The sequence below is a fragment of the Patella vulgata genome, chromosome 3 (assembly GCF_932274485.2).
Source record: "Patella vulgata chromosome 3, xgPatVulg1.2, whole genome shotgun sequence".
Taxonomy (NCBI): Eukaryota; Metazoa; Mollusca; class Gastropoda; family Patellidae; genus Patella; species Patella vulgata.
Window position 1 is genome coordinate 18,144,949 of NC_065881.2, and position 23,789 is coordinate 18,168,737.

Genomic DNA, 23,789 nt, shown 5'->3' on the forward strand with positions numbered 1-23,789 from the left:
GTCAATGAAGGGGAAACGCAATTTTGTCAAATCCAATGCGTAGTCAATCCGTAAATTTTAATGAACAGGCGGAAAGAACCGAGCGATTGTTCAGCAAAATACAGGAAACGTTGCTTGTGGACGTAAATGTTTCCAAGATCTGCAACCGTTTGTATTTGAAGCTTTTCATACATGTATTGCACTAGGCTACTTAATAGTAGTTTGAGTATGGGCATCTACATGTAGGCTAAAGGTAATAATGATAATGCACACCGGTAAATTTCCGCCACCGGTACAAAACAAACTGAAACTGGTACTAGCGCCCTAAGAAAAATAAACAACAAAGCAATTAAAATTGCTTTAGATATACACATCTACTAGATATCTAACAAAACATAAATTTTATGAATTCAGAATACTTATCACATAAACATTAGAATAAAATGCAAGTAGTAATAAAACTAGATCTACCCAATTTAGCTGCTGGTAGATAGTCATAGACTAGAGAGTAGCTAGTATCTACATGTAAAAGAAGAAACATAGTAGACTACAAACAAGCTTAATCTTTGTTATTATTATCATTCATTGTTATTTTGTAGATTAAAAACTGCATGATTAGGACTGCATGCTAAGTAGGTAGTATGTTGAATAGGTACCATACAAAAAAATAGAAATTGACATTATTTGTATGGCACTGGATATAAGACCGAACAGGCTTTCCCAAAGAACTGGACGTGATTCCTGATTGGTTGGTGGTACCATGCCCTCTTGTTTCCTCCCACTGCTAAAGACCCCTATGCACAAGCAAATTATTGGAATAAATTTATGGAACCATATGTTAATACAAAAATTTGTGTTGAGTGGATGTTAAACCCCATTTCTCTCTTTCTCTCTGCTTGGTTGAAATGGGGTTTACTACTGTTCTGCAGGTTGATTTTGTGATCTGGATCCCATCAACTGAAATCTGGCAAACCAGCGAACTGTTGTTGTTTTTAGCTAAAAATGAAAGTAGACGAAACCCTAACCATGCCATAGACAGTACCGGTAGGCCTGTTGTCAATTTACTGACAAGATAGTATTACATGACACAGCCGTCAAGAATCACTACCTCTGTAACTGATTAAATTGGCTCAAAACAATGATATCCATTGGTTGTTAGAATTTACAAAATGCTTATTATTTCGTCTTGAATCATGAGGCTTACCATAGCTTTTTTCTTCTTATATTAATTGAAGCTTTTCATTATGTTTCATGAGTACTACACAGGTTGTTCAATTCAAATTAAATGTTATTAATTTCATTTCAGACAATTGTTTGTTTTTACCAAAACTATAAAAAATGGCAGATATAAAAGCCACCCAGTTTATTTCTGCACTGGTGAAGAATTTACAAGCTGTGTGTCATGGCCATGTTGAATTTGATGAAAACATTAAAGTTGTTGGCCATCTTTTTCTGACTGTGGACAGCGGCACAGAATTTAATTATATTCTAAATGAAAAAGTTTCCAAAACTGATCATTCGAGTATAACCTTCAAAAGCAGAAGTTTTTATGCTACAGATCCTCATCCGAAACCGGGAGTTAACCAACCAGGGGGCAATGAGAGACCACTTAAGCCACCCATAAATGATCCGCGCTATTGGTCGAATCAATATGGTGCTATGGACAAGAAGCCCCAAATCATTTCGCCTCACCCTGCATTACCAATGCGAGATACTCATTTAAGTGGACATGGTGGTCAAATTCCTCAAAATAGAACTGTTCAGAAACGATCACCACAAAGAAATCCATCACCTCAAAGATTTTCTAAGGTGCAAAGACTGTCTGAAGAATCTTCGTCAAAAAGTATTGTTAAACGCCCAGGGACCTATGATCAAAACCGAATTACAGACTATGAACAAAGTCGTGAATCTTGTCTGTCAATGCCTAAAAGTGGGAAGTCTGCATCACCGCTAATGGGTGAGGATTCAGGAGATGAAAGAGACTATGATTCCGAAATCCATTATACGGAAGTGCAGAAAAAATTAATAAAGCAAGAAAAAATGAAAATGACACTCGAAAATAAAATTAAATCCGAACCAAATTCCATTAAAGATCCCATAGCTAGTATTAAACCTAAAGTTAGTCATTCTCATCTAGTAATTAACCCTCCTTCCTCTGTATCCAAACCAGTAGCTCAACCATCATCCAGTACATGTACATCCAAGTCCTCCATTGATAATCAGATTATTGACGTTGATTTAACTAAAGTGAAGGAGGAACCCCAAGACGAGGGCTATAATAATGCTGAAAAAGCAGCTGCCTATGCCAAAGTTCAGGATCGGGGCCAGCATTGGCAACATGGAATTGGATCACAACCACAAGGTAATGCATTCTTAAGGCCCCTACCAACCTCCATTCAATTTATTCATGCTCATTCATTTGTTAGAACATCCTCATTCATGCAGTTCTTTATTTGGTGTGCTTATGACTTTGACATGTCACATAGACCAGTTGTAGTCATGTTGTTAAAAACAAAAGTTTGCTTAATACATCACCAGATGAAATATTAACATTAAAATTTGAAAGCATATTTTGGATTTTTAAAAACGAAATAGATGTGATTAGACAATGATTAATATGTTGTCTTTTTCATAAAGAATCCATCTGTCACTTTGAGATTTATATGGTAATTTTCCACCTACTCTTTTGTCAGATTCTAATTACCAAGGGATCTTTAATGTGTGTGATACAAATTTGTACACAGGACGTTATTTTTTTGTCCCAACCAAATGACTAGATACCCTTTCCTTGTGAGTCCGCAGCACCACCATTCACAAGTGGAAACCAAGCTTGAGAAATTCTAAAGAATCTTCTTGGTCAATGTCAGTATTCATTCAAACCCGATACATTCTGGTTGTGTGTCCTGTGTCCTTCCCCCCCCCCCTACCACCGCTTTTAGGATTTGTCTACATGTAGCTAGTACCAAGCAAGGAAAAATGACTATTGGGATGGGATGGAAACCAATGTCCATAGAGCAATTTTAATTCGATGAAGAGTGGGTTGAAATCCGGCTGCCCATGCAGATTGCAGAATGCCCATCATAGTCTTCATTTGCCCGGTTGGTGCACAATAGTAAGACATTTAACCACATTTTATTTCATTTCTGTTAGCTGAATCTTATACTGTGTTGACGTTTTGTAGAAAAAGAAATACATGGATTGATTACCGGTATAAGGACAGTCCCAGTAATTGACTAAGAAGACACAGGGAAGGTTTCAGGTCTACATTTTTCAAGATCAGATTAAGGGGAAGGCTGACTGAGCTACAGCCAGACGACCCCAAATTTTATAATTATTTGTTATGCTGTATATGTTTGTGCCAAATAAACCTGTCTACCATACTGATATACAAATTGCATTTGTGAGAGTATGACGGACAATGACCAGAGTATGCCCCATTTTCACACTGTTGATGCATGGGCGTCAGTTACATTTTCAGCCAGATGCCCAATACAAGCTTAATCCAACTCTGTGTGATTTGAATATTTTGTATTGCAGGACAAGGAGATTATGGGGAAGAGGGTTATGATGAAGAAGGGTATGAGGAAGGGTATGAAGGTGATGGTTATGAAGAAGGGTACGAAGTTGAAGGATATGAGGGAGATGAATACGAAGGAGATGAATATTTTAGCACATCACAAGATGGGTCTATTGGTTTATATCCCATTGGTTTTGCTCAAAGAAACGAAGGTCAGTCATCTGGTCAGGGTGGTCAGATGATAAAAACAAGTGTCAATCAACAAATGATGTCTAATCAGATGATGCAGTCTGGTCAGATGTCACAGGGTATGTACATTTATGAGTTCAGTTTGCAGGGCTCCTGTTTTGAAGTCATTTTTGCGAACCTTGATTTAATGACAATGAAATTGACTTGCTGAAGAACTTGCCTGTCAGTCAATTTATATGCCATAAAATTATAATTGCAAAGAATTTAACCTTGAACACGATATGGTGGTTGGCCGAATGGTTAATGCATGTGCATTGCATCATAAGGTCTGTCATTGAGTTAAGTGGTGTGGTTTTGATTCCCCGCTTGTACGTGACCACGTGTAGGGTCACCTATCTAACCTTGTGGTTTTTCTCTGGGTCCTCTGGTTGACTCCCATGTTGAATTAGTGAAATAAAATTGAACCATATTTTTGTCCTGAAATGACATAGTTTGTGCCAGGGGTTAAACCATCTCTATCTCTCTCTCTCTCTCTCTCTCTCTCTATTTCTCTTTTTAAACACAATAAATACAGATATATTTTTAGCTTTTATGTGTAGTGTATGCGATAATACTAAAATTGTCATATTCTCTGAAATCATAAATAAACAAAATATGTTAAAAAGATCGACTGACAAACGTTTGAAGTTGAATTCCTGCTATATATACTATTGACTTTAGAATTATATTCGGGTGTCACTGTGGCTTATTTAAAAAGACACCAACTCATTGATCTGGGGTTGATCCTGGTCTTTATAAATGTTGAATGGAACTGGGCCATTTTTGGACTGATGCCTTTTAGAAATCAGTGATTCATCTTTCACAATATCATACTTTGCAAGTTATTAGACATCCCTGAAATGAAAGTCATAGATATTAGGTTGAATTTTACCCACTCCGCAAATCATTGAAACACTATTTACTTTTCATGTCACGCATAAGGGAGTCATGTCATGGGATTCAAAAGCATTGGCAGAGTAAAAAACATGTAGCCTGGGGACATTTGCAAACTGAAGTCTCCTTCAGGGATGCTGTTTGAAAATTTTGCTTGGCAGACATTTTTATTTGTTGTTGTTTTTTAAATCAAGTGTGCAATTGATATCACTGTTAGGCAAGATTGGTACTCTACAGTTGAAACAACATAATGTTTTGTATTTTTGTCTTTCTGTTTTAGGTCCAGGAAGAGTAGGAAGTACGCTAACTCAGGTAAGATATTTCTCTTTTCGACAACGCATGAATGAATAGAATCCTTAGTTTGAATGAATTATCTTCAGTATGTATGACATATGGATGTTTTCATTGTATGGTAATGGATGGGAATTTCAATGCATAAAAAACAAAAATGTTCAGGATGGTGGACAACCTTCAGAACTTCTGGCATAAATTAAACAATCTTGTCGTTCAAGTGTGCAGAAATATGGTGTCCATCTGTCTGTGCCATCAGCAGATTTACAGCTTTAGAATTAAGGTAATATCTCAGAAGTTTAACAAATTTATCCAAACAGCAGTTGTTATGAAATTCCTTTTCTGTTGGGTTTTTTTTTTTTAGCTTTTTTCCCCATCTAGACAACATGTATTGTTATAAAGTTTTCAAAGATGGTCATTGGTGAGAACTGAATTTGAATATTGCTTGTGTTTTCTTCTGACAGGTCTTTTATTCTGTCACTATTTTTTCTTGTCAGTATTCTGCTTAATTGGTTATTTATTAGGGTTATATTAAAGATACATTATGTAAGATTTAGATAAAGAACTGGCCATTCTTGCTATAATAGTTCGAAAGTAGATGATGTAAAATGAATAATTTGAAAATTTCATTCGAATTACTCTATTGCAAGCGAAGATATTAGCCTTTGAAGGTTTGACAGATGTGTGCAATAATTTCAACCACCGTACTGGTTGATCGAAGCCAAGCCTCAGTCCTCCATATTTGATTAAATCAAAGTATCACTGAACCATTCTAATCTATTTAATATCGGAGAAATCTGATGCCATCAAGAGTTAATTAAGGCCTGGATCAGTTAATTAATGTCTAATTAATAGTTTATATAACATTTCAGTCCTAAAGAAAGACCTGCAATAGGCAGATTTAGCTCTTGCATAATGCATGTTTAAATAACTAGGGGCGGTGAAAAAAATAGATACATAGATAAACATGTACTGTGAAACAGGCCTTCCATGTATGTTACAATATATTGATTTGAGTTTAGTGAATTGATATTTTAGCTCTACTTTTATTTTGTTTCAAAATGGACTGTCACACTGATCAGCGGTGAATATTCGCTAGGCCACGACAATCACTGATAAGGATGACATCAATGCGACTTAATGAGTCTCCAATATTAACTTTTTTACACCGAAAAATTAAATTCTAAAACATTTTTTTGATGTATTAGAAAAATAAATAAAAACGTTTGATGTATTTGTAGGTAAAAATTATTTCCTATTTAGTGTAAATGGGTATTAAAATGACTAAAAAGCAGCATTCTGCCCGAAGCAATAACGTCTTATGTAAACAACACATGCGCCATTCAGCCAATGATTGACGTCGCGTGCTGTGACGGCACATATTAAAGGCAGTCATCTTTTACAGAGCATTACGAGTCCTCTAATATCTCTGTAAAAGAGATTGATGGACTTTAACAAACTGCATGGCTTATGCCTGTTTTCATTAGCTCGGTTGGTGCAGAAAAGTAAGATATTTTAACCACTTTTCATTTCGGTATAATTGGTCACATACAGAGTCTGTTTTTCTTGACTTTGTTGGATCACATACATAATTCTAAATCTTTTACTGGACATCTGACTAATAATTGATTACTACAAATTTTAAAGTCTACTTGTTTATGTTTTTGTAGGTAGTCGACAAGCCAGATTTACAATGTAAAATTTGTGGTCATGCGTTTACTCAGAAAGGACATCTTAAAAGACACATACAAAGTAGACATTTAAAACTCTCCTTTTATTGTCAAATTTGCGGAAAATCGTTTTCAAGGAAAGACACACTAAAATATCATATGTGGAAGTGTGGTGATAAACGTAGTTGATAGGACGTTGACTGAATGACTTTTATGTCTCTGATGAGAAATCTGTTAAGAAATCTGTTCTGTATTGTAGTGACAAGATTACAGAAAAGATAATTTGTGATCGTAGGGAATAGGAAGAATTCGTTTGTTGAAAACAGTGGAAATAAAAACAGACTTTCTTGTGACATTTTAATTTGTGTTTAGGTTGGAATGCCTGCTCTGTACTGTAATAAGTAATTAAGTGATTATTAATATTACTGCCGTCCAAAGTGTTAAAATGAATATAATTGTTGTTGATTTGTGTTTTTTGATATAAATATATTGGTCCTTGTTCATTTAATGAACTGAAAACGTGAATTGACAAAATGGTTTGGAATTGTTCAAAGTTAGTTTGGTTTTTTTTACCTGTGCTTTTCTAGTGTTTTAAAGCAAAGGTGCTTGTAAATCAGCAAATGTCTTTCAACTATAACATTAGGCCAAGGTATATTTATTGCACGGCTATAAAGCGTGCTATAAATGACTTGTAACATTGACAACTGCTCAACATGCTTATCGTATTTCACAGAAAACCCACCCCACTTCTCTATATGATTTCTACTAAAACTAGTGTAAACCAGCAAAAGGGTGCAAAAACATTGAACATGTCTAGTTATTGCATGGTTAAGCTCCACCCAATCTACTAGAGAGAAAACAATCTGCCAATTCAACAAAAAAAACAATGGAAGATTTCCCATCCATGTTACAAGGATAGATATTGTGCCGTCGATCTATAGTGGGTTCAGATTGAAGGGTAAATAACTCATCTCACTCGGTGATAAATATTAAAGGCACGAAATTAACATTTTATACCATGCCTGTTTCTTTTTCATTTTCTCCAATATAAACAATCATTACTAATTGAGAAAGTTTTGTTATAAAATTTACAAAAGTGACCGAGAAGAGATGGAAATTTTGCTTTCACATTAAAAATTTTTTGACTTATATGATAGGCTGTAGATAAGATAGATAAGATAAGATTTTATTACATTGAAACATCCAGCATATAATATATATAAACATGTACATAATAATGATTATAATTCAAAAATGTTCCATTTTGTTTTCTATTATTTTTATTGTAAACCCCAACATTTTGACAACTGGTTATCAAAATAGGTTGATTTCCTGACGTGAAGATTTGTTGATCTTCACTGATCAGGATAAAAATTAGGAAATTGGCAATTTGTTTTATTAAGCAGGTTATAATAAATTGAGATTTACTTGTGAAGAAAAGTCTCAAAAGAAAAAAAAAATCAAATGCATAATCTTCTAATTTAGATATGTTTGTCATTCGTGACAAATTATTGAACTTTTTTTTCTGAGTCCCTCCCTTTTTCTTTTCTCGTTATAGGATCCACCTTTGCGAAAGAAGTACACCTGTACTATTTGTGATCAAAAATTCAACTTTAATTCACATCTTAAACGTCATATTGATGGAAAACATTTAAATAAACGACACAAGTGTCTTATTTGCGGACACTTTTATTCAAGAAAGGATTATCTTAAAGAACATAAAGCGAAATATCACCCTGATATGAACAAGAGCATAGATTAATGAACGTATTCGTATGGTACAATAAGGAAATATGTACGAATGCGAAACAAAATTATGGCTATTCCGTCAATCTTTGATTCATGGACTTCTGTGGTGCAACAAAAAAAAAATGAATGACCATAACTTTACAGGAGTAAAATGTAGAGAATTTGCAATTTTAGAATACATTCAATTTTCCTAGGTTAATTTCAAAGTATTTAATACATGTCTGGCACAAAAGTTCACAATACCCAGGTCCTGTCACACTTTATGAGACTGACGTTTGAACACTTAGAATGCACCTCAAATTATTTTGGCACATTCTGGGTGTATTAGCTCTTGAATGTAGTTGTAACAAAGTAGGACTATTTAGAATGCACCTTGAATGCTGTAGGAGTATGGGTCAATTGCTGCCCAAATACCGCCCGGAGTCTGTTTGGAAGGTGCCTCGAATGCAGTCAGAACGCTCTGGAATGCCCTTTGAATATGGTTCGGATGTCTAAGAATTCAAACAGAATGCAGCTCAATTACTCATTCAAAGTGCATTTGGAAGATTCTGGCAGGATTTGCCATTTCTATTATCCTTTGTATTGCTATCAGAATGTTTTGAATGACATAATACTATATAGAATGCAGTCAGAGTGCATTTAGAATACATTTCAAAGGCTTTTTGATATTTCTTCATTTCGAATACGCATCAAAAATTTTGAATAGTTTTGATTATGAGCAAAACATTTGCCTGGCAACAAGAATGGGCCAGAATATTGGGAATACACTCTAGATTGCAGTCTAAATTTTTAGAATGCACTTCGAATATCCAGGATTATACAACGAATTTTCATTGCAACGGCATTGTGACTCATTCCTTCTCTAGTATAGCTAGGGTTTCAGGTACTGGTACCGGTACAAATAAAACTGTTTCCGCCCCACCCCACCTGCAGAAAAGTCATAATTTTGTTTCGCATGTAATTATGTTCCCGTTTGGTGGTATTTATTAAACTTTTGATGAGATGGTCATTTAATTGTTTTGTTATTGGTTTTTTTTTGTTCAACATTAAAACAAGTGTGTTATATTTGCAGTTATTGATTTTTTTAGGAATGAATGTATTAATATCTAAAATTGTTCAGTTGCATGATAAAATACAGTATGTGAGTGTAATAGAATGATTTGAGCTGAATTTTGAATTATTTCGTTCAACTATGAGACAAGTTTGTTTTATTAGCAGTTCTTAATTTTAGGAATGAAAGAATTATCTTAAAATGTTCAATAGCATGATCACAGACAGACAGGAATGGGGTTTAATGTGCACTCGACACAAACTGGGTCATTTCGGGACCAACAATTTTATTTCAATAATTCGCTTGCATGTAGAGGTCTTTAGCAGTGGGAGGAAACCGGAGGACCCGGAGAAAACCCACAACGTTGGACAGACGACCCTACTCCTTGTCATGTACAACCAGGAAATCATAACCACGCCAGTCGACTCGATGACAGACCTACTGATACAACGCGCACTCGCTAACCATTCGACCATCCAACCCCCTTAGCATGATCACACATATGAAAGTGTCATAATTTGATGAATTGAACTGAATTTTCCAAATTTTAATAAATCAGAATATTTTTGAAAGATCAGTTATTATTCTTGTTGCACCATGATATATTTTAGTGAATTTACACCAGTTAAAATATTTTCAAAGTGTGACAAAAATGGACACATTCAACTACAGAGTTATGACCCTTGATAGTTTAGAAAAATGTTGTGGTCACTCTAGTAAAGTAGGGGAGAGACAGGAGAAGGATTGACGTTGGCTTGTTCCTTAATATCTGTTTAATAAGAAATGCTTAAAACTAATGTACATGTATTTGAAACTGATAAGATATAAAATCTTTTCGATTTGGCAAAAACAAAACAGTTAGATTTCTGTTGCAATATTCCTGCAAGCCTAGCATACTTAGCCACAAACAATGAAAATTACATTATTAGCAAGCCTGGAATAAGCCACCTGTCACAGACAATGTCAGGCACTAATTCAGGCTTAGCAGGCATAAATCTCTGATGTGTGTCAAAATGTCAGGTACTAGTTCAATAGTGCCTGACAGTTCATCAGTATTTCCAGGCCTAGGTACATGTATATATGACAGAACGCAAGCAGCCTAGGTATTGGGTCAAAAAACGCTAAAAGTCATTCATAATGTTCTGTTTTTCCGTTGCGATCAGGTAGGTTTATCAAACGAAACGAAATGAAATGAAATGAAATGGGGTTTAACGTCCAACTGTTCCGCTCCTATGCTGGGCTAATGAAGACGGGCATACGCCATACAGTGTGCTATGAGGGAGATTTTGCCCGGGCAGCGGCACTATCGCCTACTCTTATATCGAATTCCAACTGCCAAGGAATCTTTTACGTGCATTTCAATGTATACATGGGACCTCGGTTTTCGTCCCATCCAAACGACTAGACAGCTGTCCTTGTCAGGCCGTCCGTCCTGCATCACTGACAAGAGGAAACCACTCCGGAAAATCTGGATGAACTTTCTCGGCCAATGCAGGGATCGAACAGCCGACCTCCAGGCTAGCGAGCCAGCGTCTTAGCCATGTGATCCCCAGGTTCATCAAACATTTTCTGATTTGTCATCAAACCTTGATCTTAATGTTCACACTGGGTTTTTTTCCTATTAAAAGGAAAGGATATTCGTATGGCGTCCGTCTTATCACCAAGACATTGTTTCCAAGGCATAAACCGCTCAAGATATCTTTTTGAATCTTTGTTCAAATCAACATATTACAGTAGTTGTGACGTTTGTTTATTATAGATATTTCTAAGATTTAATAATTTTGTGTTTTCGATGTGCTTTTGTATGCAGTTGTTCGGGATGTTAATGACTAAATCTTTTTTTGTTGTATTTTTAATAAATAACTATATTTTTTTATTATTATTTCAGGTTGGTAAGAAACAAGTCAATAAAATCCCATGCAAGTATTGTAGAAAAGAATTTACGAGTGAAGCCAACCTTTCTCGTCACATACAGTCTCAGCATTTACAAGTTCGTGTAAAATGTCCCATTTGTCATGATACATTCGCCCGTAAAGAAACACTTAAGAAACACATGTTAAAAAAACACACCGATGACGGTAATTTGATGGGTAGTGCTTGGGTAGCGTGTCCTATCTGTGAAGAAGAGTTTAGTAATAAGGATCTAGTTAATAAACATGTGTTTGAATTGCATCGTGTTAATCCGCCGTTTCCTTAGAAACAAAAATAGTTCTGGCATTTCTAATTTATTGCATAGGATGAAAGTTGTGTTAATCCACCATTACCTTAGCCACAAAAAATAGTTCTGGTATTTCTAGTCTATTGTATAGGAAGACAGTTTCCTTAGCAACAAAAAATAGTTCTGGTAATTCTAATCTATTGTATAAGATGAAAGTTGTGTTAATCCACGGCTTCCTTGGCAGCAAAAAAAAAAGTTATGGTATTGCTAATCTATTGTATAGGATGGAAGTTGTGTTAATCCACGGTTTCCTTGGCAAAAAAAAAAGAAGTTCTGGTTTTCCTAATTGATTGTATTATATTTGATGAAACTTGTGTTTTGACCAAATACAATCAAACCCAGTATTACATCATGTAAATCTGCTGTTTCCATAGCAACAAAACATAGTTCTGGTAGTTCTAATCTGTTATATTATGTTGGGTGAAAGTTCTGTTTTGACTAAATTCACAAACCACTATTCATTGAATTATATCTTGGATGAAAGATGTGTGCGAGATGTTGGATTTTTAATATACCAGTATTGTAAAATTTGATAAAAGGCATAAAGGGTGCAAATATGGACATTTCTTAATTTTGGTATTTCGTGAAGAGGTTGGTGAAATCCTATATAGAAAGACTAAGCCAACAGGAAAAATACCAAAGGGTCCCAAGTTGGCATTATTAATGTTATAAAACTTGAAAATTGATAAAATGCATGCCTGCTGCAAATCTAGACATTATTTTGTTAATTTTGATATTTCCTGAAAAGATTGGTGAAATTCTATATAGAAAGACATTTATAAAAGATTTGATATCAAAGGGTTGTAATAAACTGCCGTTTTATTCTACCAAAGTCTGATGTACCTTCGTTTAGCATGGGATTATACTATCTTCACATATTTAAACAGGAATATATGCAGAGCAAACAATTTTAAATAACGAGATGTTTAACCAAAAACTGTTTATTTCCGCCGGAAGAGTGATGTACTTAAGTTGTGGGGGGTGTGGGCTGTGAAATCTTTACTTTCAGTACAGCATTTTTAGTTACAAACCAATTTATCAATATAATACAAATGCTCGGAATAAAACTTGAGATTTCATTGATGTGTATTATATGTGCAATTGCATCTTATTTCATTTCATTTCGCTACATCAAGAGCCTGTGAGTATAGTGCTGGTTCGCTAACCAGGGTGATCTCCCTTCGTCAGTGATACAGGACATGGCCTAGCATAGAAGAGCGTCTAGTCGTTCAAATTGGACAGAATATACTGTTCGTTGCATGTTTTGCATGTTAAAGATCTCTTAACAGTTGGAGTAGAGAATAGCTCTACAGCACAAAACGTATCGCATAGCACACTGTATGGCTTATGCTGTCTTCATTAGCCCAGTTAATGCAGAAAACTAAGACTCTTTGTAACCGGATTTCATCTCAGTTCTATAAATTAATTTGAATTAAATTTGACTGATTCTGTTAAATATAGTATTAGAATATAGAACAAATTGAAAGAAACATCTTATTTGATTTGACTCCGGTCAAATATAATATAGTTGGAATAGATAATATATAGATAGAAATCAATTATCATTAAAGTATTCCACCAGCGATAGCGAGTGAAATGCGGCAGGATATACTCGAGTGAACCATTGAATAACCCCAGCGGTATTCAATGGTCATTGAGTTCTGTTTTAATTCTATAACTACATGCAAATCTCAAAATACACTGTACTATCCAGATTATCAACAAACAAAAAAATCACCAATAACCTTAAAATTCATTATAGGTTTCACCCTTTTTTTTCCTTTTTACAAAAATTGTGTTTGCCTAGTGGTGACCCCATTACAGTTTGATGTAATTCTGAAAGTGAGGTCATTCCAGACAAAAGTAGTACTTGTCCAAGCCATTGAATACAACCATAGGTTATTCATTGGCAGTATTCAATGATATTTGCGTGTATTTGCATTTAGTTAAAGAATAAAGAAAAATATACATGTATATCTGATTTTTTATCAGTAATGTTTTACAGGTGAATGTGTGACAATATAATTTATTTAATTGGTGTGGTATTACTCGATATCATGAATGGTGTACATATTATTATTATTATATTGTATATTATGAAATATATGCATACGTAATGGTTTATTTTGTGAGTAGTCCTTGGACGGTGGGGTTGCGGGGGAAGGAATGGTATTAAATGTCTATCTCTAAGTGTCAAATTGTGAGCTTTCAGTCCCGGATGTGACAAGGTGTTGGGTCACCTTCCCGACCTGGGTAAGAAAAGAAAAAAGCGATGGAAGTATCATGGAAGAACTAATTAACAGTTCTTAATTAAATTAAATATTTTAAATTTGTCATCTAACAAAGCAATCTCGGCTCCCAGAGATAAGTTTACTCGCCTGGGAAAACTCGCTGGCCATTAATCAGTCTTAAATTAGTTGCTCATGGTTGGCTAGATTTGTTTGAATGAAATGCTGCAGATTTTTCGACGATTAGGCATCGGTTCGTTGCATGGGTTACATATAAATGATCCTTGGAACATTTTCCACATCTTGAAATCAAAAGTTCCATTGAAAACAGCCGTTATGATGATTTACTGGGAACTATTTTTAACGCTCAACATAAGAGTGATTTAGTTAAGTACGCAAAATTTCTGAGCCGCCATCTCCGGTCTTTGTGAACCGACCCACGGAAGAATACATCACGTGACATTTAAAATGACCCGCGAGTTTTCCCACCTATAAACAAAGGGTAAACTTATCTCTGGGAACCGAGATTGCTAACAAATCAGAAATTCTATGGTACCTCCCTTCCCATGATGTCACAAGCACGTGCATGTTTTACTTAATTGTTAATCTAGCCCCGAAAACGTGACCTGTGTGTGTTTTCTGTTGAAATATATTTTTTTTGTAAGATTATGGATCTCCTCATTAATTATTCACCCGTTCTTTCATTCCTTGTATTTTATATCTACTTGTGTTTGTAAATTTTATAAAATCACCATATTTTTTTGTAAATTGAAACAATATTATTGTATAATTTATTTGAAAGTTGAGAAAAAAGTTTTATTAACACATACTGTAACTCAAATGAAATTAATGCTGACAATCTTGTGCAAAATAATTTCAAAACCTGAACTGAAAATTAAGATCGGGCATTATTTACCAATACACAACTCTCTGTTCTATTTATGGGCGGCTGGCGGCAGACTAAGTGTCATTGAGTCCAAGCACAGGCACTTGAAGGGATTAAAATAAAACTTCTTACTACTGCTTGACTATATACTATAATATATAGTCGAGCAGTAGTAAGAATTTGTATTTTAATCCTTTCAAGTGCCTGTGAGTCCAAGTGGCATCATTTTGACTCAAAGGAGTAGGGTCCTCTCTCTCTCTCTCTCTCTCTCTCTCTCTCTCTTAGCCAATCTACTGGGCATCAATAAGAATAACAACCCACAGAACAAAAGAAACGTAACTTTACAGAGATGTTGCTACTATATTATTAATGATGTAATTTTGAACTTATGGCACAAATCGCTGTAACAAGATGTATATGGGTGTGAATAAAACCTTTATTAAAAAAAACTAGATTGTCCATGTTTGTAATTGTTTGTGGATATAGCTAAACACCCCTGTACCCGTAACCAGAAGCAGAGGGGGCAGCTTCCGACCCAAATTTTTTAGAAGATCGCCAAAAAGAAAACTTCAACAAAAATTGACACGAACCCCCTTAGGCAGGGCCGCCGAGTCCTGATGAGGGGCCCCCGAATCGGAAATGGGGCCCATTGACGGTGTTGAGTCGAAATGCACACTTCAAACAAATTTATCCAAAAAATACTTTAATTCAGCATTTACAATTGAAATAACTTTGCACCCAATCTCTGGAGGCCCTCCAGCTGGCGAAAGCCATTTTTCTTTTGTCAACTTTGTTTCCAGGGTTAAATGGTTATAGGCTCAATACCACTCTTCTTGTAACTGAATAATATGTCCCAATCTTTATTCTGGTCAACAAATTGTACTATTTTACAATATTCCAATTAATTGATGATACAAATTTCATCTTAACACACTTAATTTAAAAAATTGGAAAAATTCAACTAAATGATTTGAAAAGCCTAACGTAAAGCTTTTCAAATGTGACTTGGATTTCAAAATATTTTCGAACCCTCTGGACAAGTAAAATAGGATTTAATGGATAATTTACACAACAGGTAGGATACTTAAACATCTAATACTTAGAATAAGGCTATTATTTTTTTTCTGGAGCTGTCAAGCCAGCAAGAGTGTTATTGCCCCTTTAACAGTTACAGAAACACTGTCCAATTACAATCCTCCCTATATGTCGAAATCACTGTTTATGCGTAAAAAATACCTATTGCTTCAACATCTTAAGGAGTTCAGTAAAACCCCGCCAAAGAAACCCTGGGATTTAAACAAGCTTCTCATAGTCTAATTATCATTGAAAGAAAATATTAAAAACCCTAACGGTGACACCATTCTTCAAACGTCATCTTATCACACTAGTAAATTATTTCACCTTGGCCTATATTTCAATCTAAATAATGTGAGTTATTCTTACAGTCAATGAAATTGAGTAAAGCTGCTTTCTTCTGTGATTTATCATTAATTTGAGTTGATAGTATATTTCGATTAAAATATAATCAAATTAATCTATATCAAACCTTTGCTTCAAATCCCCATTAAAACATTTTATTCTAAAGAAAACTACCCCATGCCATAAGAATCTATTTTAAGTAGCATTGTTTGTCACGTTACTTGATTGAGGGAGAACCCAATTTCCATAAATATCGAAGCCTAAGTTAAATCTTGAATTAGCCTCCGTCTACTGGACGTTAAGTCTCTCAATGTTCTCACAACTTCTAGCCATTCGATCAACGCATAGTAGGCATTACGTCACTCGACCAAACATTCTTCCAGTTAGTGACACCAACAATCTTGCATTTTCGTCCAGTGGGCGCCCAATAATGGGTATTTTTCAAGGGAGTCCTGTATTTTTCTAGTAAGATTATTGGTTGTCTCTACTTTCCACAAATAATAAAATATACTATACTTTTATTGGAAGTAACTACCTTATAAATATTTTCGTGAGAATCAATCTTTAAGCCATATGAAAATCTTAATCATAATATGGTTTGTTTGTTTGTTTTTTGTTTTGGTTTTTTTTTTTCATTTTCATTTGAGTGACCCTAAAGGTCTTGGGTACTGATAAGACAGTTAAAGTGTGGGAATTTCTGAAGCTGCCAACAACAAGATACTATGATATATTTAAAGCTGGTTTTCTATGAGTAAAAACGAAATACTCACTGGTTAATTCTCACCAGTGTTATTATTGTACACGTTAATTGTTTCATTTGTCATTTAATCGCCTGTCTAACCTGGTGAGTTTTGTCCGAACCCCTTATTTCATCCAGCTTCTGAATACGCCTACTGTAAGCGAATTGTTGAAATAAGACTGTGCAATATACAAGTCCCGGAATTACCTAGTTAAAGTGCACATAAGATGGGTCTGGAAACTTTGAGATACGTGTAGCCAATGGTTACTATATCCACTTTACGGCAAGTTCACACCAATCTGATTGAAATTAATTCAGCTATCTTCACTCAAAGTCGCAAAAATAGACCTCCCGTAAAAACGACTTTGCCAATTATCGAAAACACTCTTAATCCAATCAGACGCCAGTGACGTCACAGTGACCGAATGCATATTCATAATGTTTATTCCTTAATTACCTATATACAGCTGGCGTGTGTATTCATTAACGGTTGTCTGACTCCTTAATCCCCTAATTAAATAAAACAACCGACTGCGGAATAATTTGTTTTGTAATTTATTTTAATTTAAGATCCTATTTAGAATTTGTTTTATAATGTCCTGCCCTCTCTTCTAACGACAGCGATTTTAAAACTGTGTTTTAAAGTGACTTTTTGATAAGAGCCACTCTACCATCGTGTCCAGTCCAAACGATTTGAAATATATTTCCGTCAGAAGAGTATTGTGGTTCTAATTTCCCCGAGTAAAAGAGTACAGAAGTAAAAGATGTGGTCATGCAAAATGAATCATTAAAGTCAAACATGACTGAAACGTGATTTTTTAATGACGATCTGTAGCTCGATTTCCTGTTGTCATCGTACGGCGTCTTTCTTTCTTCATGTGGATTTGACTTATTACTCTGAAATCGACCGTAAAAATGAAATACGAACAAATATCTCAATATTATACGTTAGAATTAAGAGATTGAGAACGGTCATCTAACTATCTTTGTGTATTGATAAAGTGTACTGTCGTTAATATCTATCATTAATCAATCCGACCAAAATTGCAGATATGGGGCCATTAATTAATTTACATGTCGATGTAGATAATGATTAGCGTTGCACACACATTGGGTTATAAATTAATTTACAAGTAAAGATGTTGGATTAAGAATGCTGATTAGGTTATTATTAGCCCGCCAGATCAAAGACATCACTCTAGGTGAACGTGTTAAAACTCCACGAACGAACGACACAAGTTACGGGGGAACTTTGCTGCAAACATTTCTCCACACCACAACTAATCGTTGAATCAATCGTACATTGCTCATCAGTTGTTTATAATTATTTTTTACCCAATAATCAATTAGATTTGTTCACCGATGTTTTTGTAATAAAGTATCCTCGTATTATTTGTTGATTGGCGTTTAGACAATATTTAATGGACTTGATACGAAATCTGAATATAAATTATTCGATGCAATTGTCGCTCCAAAATTTAACGTCAGTTACTACGGACGTAGTATGCATGGTACCGTACACCGTAATAAGATTCCCAGCGTTGATTGGCTGAAATGAAATGAAATGAAATGAAATGGGGTTTAACGTCCTACTGTTTTGCTCCGAACTGGGCTAATGAAGACGGGCATACGCCATACAGTGTGCTATGAGGGTAATTTTGCCCGGACAGCGGCACTACGGCCTACTCTTATATCGAATTCCAACTGTCAAGGGATCTTTTACGTGCACGCCAATGTGTACACGGGACCTCGGTTTTTCGTCTCATCCGAATGACTAGACAGCTGTCCTTGTCAGGCCCTCCGTCCTGCATCACTGACAAGGGGAAACCACTTTCTCGGCCAATGCAGGGATCGAACACCCGACCTCCAGGCTAGCGAGCCAGCGCCTTACCCACCTAGCCACCGTGGCCCCCGTTGATTGGCTGAGAAATGAGGGCGATCTATTGTTATGCATAGTCATTGAACAATTAAATATTCGCGGTGAATTTCAAATGGAGTTACGATATAAATTGTTTGTGTATAGAAATGGTTATTATAATTATATATAGCCAATAATGAATATAATGACAAATTACTGGCACTATTTGTATTTCTGTGCTTATATAGAGATAGTTTGGGAAATCAAATATTATCCAAATTACCGGTAAATGGGCTAATTGCTTGGGTCGTCTTCATCTGTCACGTGACCTTTTTAAACAAAGTACGCTTAAATTGATCTACGGCATTATAAAGCATTTTAAATTCACTCTAAAATACTCCAATCACAAAAAGTCTAATCTATGACAGTACAAGACGATAATTCGGATATTATGATTAGGCCAGTCAAGTGTTAATTGGACCGTAATGTATATATCAGAGATATACTGTACAGGTAGTGATATATTGTGTATAGATAATGTATATACTATGTGTAGTGCCTGTGACGTCACCAGCCAATCAACCGGATTAACGTCGTAATTGAAAAATTTAAAAGCGTTTTTGCGTGTCGGATACTCAAACGTTAATAGCCTAATTAATTTTAATCAGATTGGCGTGAGCATGCCGTAAAGTGGATATAGTAACTATTGGCTACACGTAGCGAAAAAAAAATTGGCCATCTTATGTGGTCTTTAATCGTTAAACCCCATCTCTTTAGACTTCTACCACATGTAAGTCCCGGAATGTACTAGTTTGTGTTGAGTAAACTATAAACCCCATCTCTATGTTGGCCGCGAAATGATCTAGTTTGTGTTGAGTAAACTATAAACCCCATCTCTGTTGGCCGCGAAATGACCTAGTTTGTGTTGAGTAAACTATAAACCCCAAATCTGTGTTGGCCGGGAAATGACCTAGTTTGTGTTGAGTAAACCATAAACCTCATCTCTATGTTGGTCCCGAAATGACCTAGTTTGTGTTGAGTATGCCATACCCCCCCCCCCCCCCATCGCTATGTTGGTCCCGAAATGACATAGTTTGTGTTGAGTGAATCGTAAACCCTATTTCTTTATGCTTCTACTATAGGCCTACGTTTGTCCCTCAATGACTTAGTTAGCGTTAAGTACACATCAAGTCCCATGTGATCTCTCTCTCTCTCTCTGTACTCTTGTGTTGTCGTTCGGTTCGGGTTTTTTTGTGGACAGGATGACAAGACAATAGATAAAGAAGTACCAATAAGGAACCTTTATACTTATCTTGTCCTCTATCTAATCTTTACATTCTTAAAATATAAAGCCAACTCATCGTCGTCTTTTTATCTTACACAGAAGACCTTGGTTCTTGTGTTGGCCATGATGGAAGGGAATATGCTCTCACTGTTTTACTTTGTCTGTTTATGTTATATGGGTGTTGGTTATCCTACGTATCCTGTTGATAATTCCGTGGGATATGAAAGAACATTTACTGGAATTGGAGCGATAAGTGGAGGAGGGGTAAGTTAATTCTGCCAAGACAATGTTAACCTCACTAGACGGAGCTATCTAGAGCAAAACAACTGTTTGTCGGTCCCAGATTTCGGAATGGGAGATTTCCGTTCTAGTGGCAAAGGCAGCTGGGAGTCTTTTGGGTGGTTGTCGCAGGTCAGGACGAAATGTTTTAGTTTCTTTGATGCTAAAGGTAGCGAGAAGGCAGTTTTACGAATGTAGTTATTAATATGAAATAATCATCATCATCGACTCCCCTACTTCTCAAAGCTAATTCAATCAATGGTTTGAGAAAGCGACTTAGTAGAATTACATACGATGCAATGACCATCAACCAATTAGGAACGGTCTTTACTTCCGAAAATTCCGGTTAGTTTAAGAAAACTTTATCGACTTAGCATCTGGTCACACAAGTACGTGTATTTAGATTTCTCAGTTACAATTTCTGTTGGCCAATCGTGTATGATGTCATATTTTACTTTTATTAGGCCACATCAAAACTGTTACGGAACTATCCTCTACAACAAAGATCAGAGATCCTAGACTATTTATTTAAGGTGAGTAAAAACTGTGATATCCTCAACATGTAGCCTGTCAGAATACCCTCTGATTATAAAAATGGATGCGATTTAACATAGTACTTCTCTTCACAAAGCTAATGGAGATGGGCATACGTGCACACCAATAAGTAAACGCCCCACCCGAAGGACTAGACGCATTTCCTCGCTAGACAGGAAAATCCCGAGGCACATTCTCAGAAAACCTCGAGATTGAACACCATTCGACTATAAACTAAACAACCAACCACTTTAAGTTTGGATAAAATTTTAAAATTAAAGCCACCGATAGTCGTTTGAGAGATTTCGAAACCCCTTCAAACTACAAGATATGATGAATTGAAAATCTGTCAACAATCGGCACTTTTTACTGGCGATATCAAGGGCACGTTGTCAATCGGCACTAAAATCTTTTGATAGGCCTCGTTTAAATCCAATTTAATCCTGACGGGAGATTATCTGCAGTTGATATTCTGGTTTTCTTTTCTTAATTACTTGTTATATCTGAGTGAATTTTAGCGTGAATTAACCCGTTATAAATTCGACAATGACCGAAATATGCAATTGGCAAACATCGGATTTAATGTTCTATATACAGCTTTATCGTTTTCCATAAATTATATTACAGCCGAACTTTGGTGCATCTCTCCACATCTTCAAGGTTGAAATAGGCGGAGACGTGCAAAGTACAGGTAATGATGGTATATTTCTGTATCCCATGTGTCAATGTCAGAATATTGATTAAACAAAACTGAAACCTTGAACCAAGGGCCTTGTTAGGGGCTCTTTGTGACCCTGGAACCATAGCTTGAAGACGGCAGCCAAAAATGTATGTGCCACTAATGTCCTGGTAACCAATCCCCCATTAAACGATAAGACCACTCTAGTTGTTTGAATTTCACTTTCATGAACTGCCATATTTTGACTTCACGTTGTGTTTTTAACTAATAACACCCTGGAACTGTTTTGTTCGTAATCCGAGTTTATACATCTTTGTGATATCACTAATATATAATCCAGTCAAAAATATTACAGTTACGATGTAAGTATTAATCTATAGTTTGAGTTCCACGAGCCCACTTTCCAGACATAATAACTGTTCGGGCACTCTTACAGGCTGACAGGAGCCAAAGCTACTTCCCAAGGATCTACAGTTTGTCTTGTTCAAATGATGTCTAAGTACTATACGTAAACATTAAACTTTAAACTCCGTGGAACTCAGACGTGCCTTATGAAGCACTACATGATGTGTGTTCAAACGATTTCCGGAGAATCCAAGCCCACTATTATACTTTCTTTTAAAGACTGGGAAAGTGCCATAAAAGAGAAAACTTGACGGAATAACACGTGGGTTTAGAGAGATACCATACCGTACATTTAATTTTACCTGAACAATGTGCCAATGTAGAAACTCTACCAAACCAGTTTGCTACGTCAAACTTAATTTCGAGGACACCTAATTAACTCAAAATCTCCAATCCAGACGGACCTCCCATATGTCTTATATCATCGTACTATTATTAATCCTAAATCTAACCCCGATACACTAAGCAGAACAGTGTATTCTAAGATTCGATAACTTTATACTGAATATGTATTATAAGATTTTTTTACTGTATCTTTTTTAGAGGGAACAGAAGCATCTCACATGCACAATAGTTGGGATGAGAATTATAATCGTGGTTATGAATGGTGGATGATGAAAGAAGCTAAAATGGTTTGTTTATTTTTGAAATCATTCCTAAATACAGTACACAGAATTCGCATTACTGATTAAGAAATTGCTACAAGCTCTGCATTCTTTCAAGGTGCATCTTGAAATATACGGAACAACAAAACCGCCACACAATACGGATAAACAAATAATATCTATTTTTATACGCTCACATCGAAATGTGGTCGTTTATTGTCGTCACCTCGTCAGGCTGTCGTATTGTTCGCGGACGGTCTAGAGTCGAGAGACAAAAGTTGTTATTCGATTGAATTTAAATTAATACACGATGTTTATGGTCATAACTATCAAAGTTATGGGCCTTAATCACTTTGAAAAATCTTGCGGACGCTGTAGATGCTTAATTCATCATCCAACCGACTTTAAATCCATACACAGTGTGTATGGCAATGAGACAAAGATTGGCTTGAAATTTATATACATTGTTCGAAATCACGAGATTAAGAATCTTATTTTCAGGGATTTCCCAAAATTATCATTCAATTAAAGGACAATATTGGTGTCAGTCATTATCACATATGTGATAGAACTGGTTAAACACGTTCCAAATATAATTTTAACACAGAGATCATTACTACGATAAATGCGATTTTAAGAAAGGGAAGTGACGAGCGCAAAAGGAAAACACGAGTTATCCTTCTATATAACTGACTGACACCAATATTGTCCTTTAACATTAAATGTATACATAGTGTTAATAGTCATGAAGCAAGAATGCTATTCCTTTTCAGAGATTTCCGTTACTACCAAAGTTATGGCCTTTCATCACTTTGGATAATGTTATGGATACTCTAAGGGATTTTTGTTTCATTGCATTCCGTCTTTTATTTAAAGATACATTATGTAAGATTTAGATAAAGAACTAGCCATTCGTGCTAGTATAGTTCGAAGGTAGATGATGTAAAATGAATAATTTGAAAATTTCATTCAAATTACTCTATTGCAAGCGAAGATATTAGCCTTTGAAGGTTTGACAGACGTGTGCAATAATTTCAACCACCGTACTGGTTGATCGAAGCTAAGTCTCGGTCCTTCATATTTGATTAAATCAAAGTAGCGCTGAACCATTCTAATCTATTTAATATCGGAGAAATTTGATGCCATCGAGAGTTGATTAAGGCCTGGATAAGTTAATTAATGTCTAATTAATACCTTAGAAAACATTTCAGGCCTAAAGAAAGACCTGCATTAGGCAGATTTAGCCTCTTGCATGTTTAATTAGAAAGAAACCAC

At 35.5% G+C, this 23,789-nt stretch overlaps 2 protein-coding genes across 3 annotated transcripts in view; both read left to right on the forward strand.

The window, feature by feature from the left end:
• The first annotated feature begins 87 nt into the window (after nt 1–87).
• LOC126816301 (uncharacterized) lies at nt 88–15,163 on the forward strand. Of its 2 annotated transcripts, none has more exons than XM_050542621.2 (5): nt 88–232; nt 1,286–2,341; nt 3,517–3,804; nt 4,899–4,930; nt 11,268–15,163. In XM_050542621.2, the coding sequence occupies exons 2-5, from the start codon at nt 1,318–1,320 to the stop codon at nt 11,574–11,576; spliced, it is 1,653 nt and encodes a 550-aa protein (XP_050398578.1). In that variant the 5' UTR covers nt 88–232; nt 1,286–1,317; the 3' UTR covers nt 11,577–15,163. The 2 variants fall into 2 exon arrangements, with proteins under 2 accessions (XP_050398578.1, XP_050398579.1); XM_050542622.2 differs by lacking the exon at nt 11,268–15,163 and adding an exon at nt 8,138–11,248.
• Nucleotides 15,164–20,144: 4,981 nt separating this feature from the next.
• The window catches only part of LOC126815298 (galactocerebrosidase), a 33,628-nt gene continuing 29,983 nt past the window's right edge, over nt 20,145–23,789 (forward strand). The window contains exons 1-4 of the mRNA XM_056099948.1: nt 20,145–20,276; nt 20,756–20,824; nt 21,453–21,516; nt 22,453–22,541. Of these exons, the coding sequence (XP_055955923.1) occupies nt 20,151–20,276; nt 20,756–20,824; nt 21,453–21,516; nt 22,453–22,541 (348 nt within the window). The 5' untranslated portion in view covers nt 20,145–20,150. The remainder of the gene's footprint in view (nt 20,277–20,755; nt 20,825–21,452; nt 21,517–22,452; nt 22,542–23,789) is intronic.

Excerpts from the sequence above, each read along its gene's own strand:
- LOC126816301 (XM_050542621.2), top strand. The coding sequence starts at position 1,318 with ATGGCAGATATAAAAGCCACCCAGTTTATTTCTGCACTGGTGAAGAAT. Across the intron at positions 2,342-3,516 it reads AATTGGATCACAACCACAAG|GACAAGGAGATTATGGGGAA; the intron begins GTAATGCATTCT and ends TTTGTATTGCAG. Across the intron at positions 4,931-11,267 it reads TAGGAAGTACGCTAACTCAG|GTTGGTAAGAAACAAGTCAA; the intron begins GTAAGATATTTC and ends TTATTATTTCAG.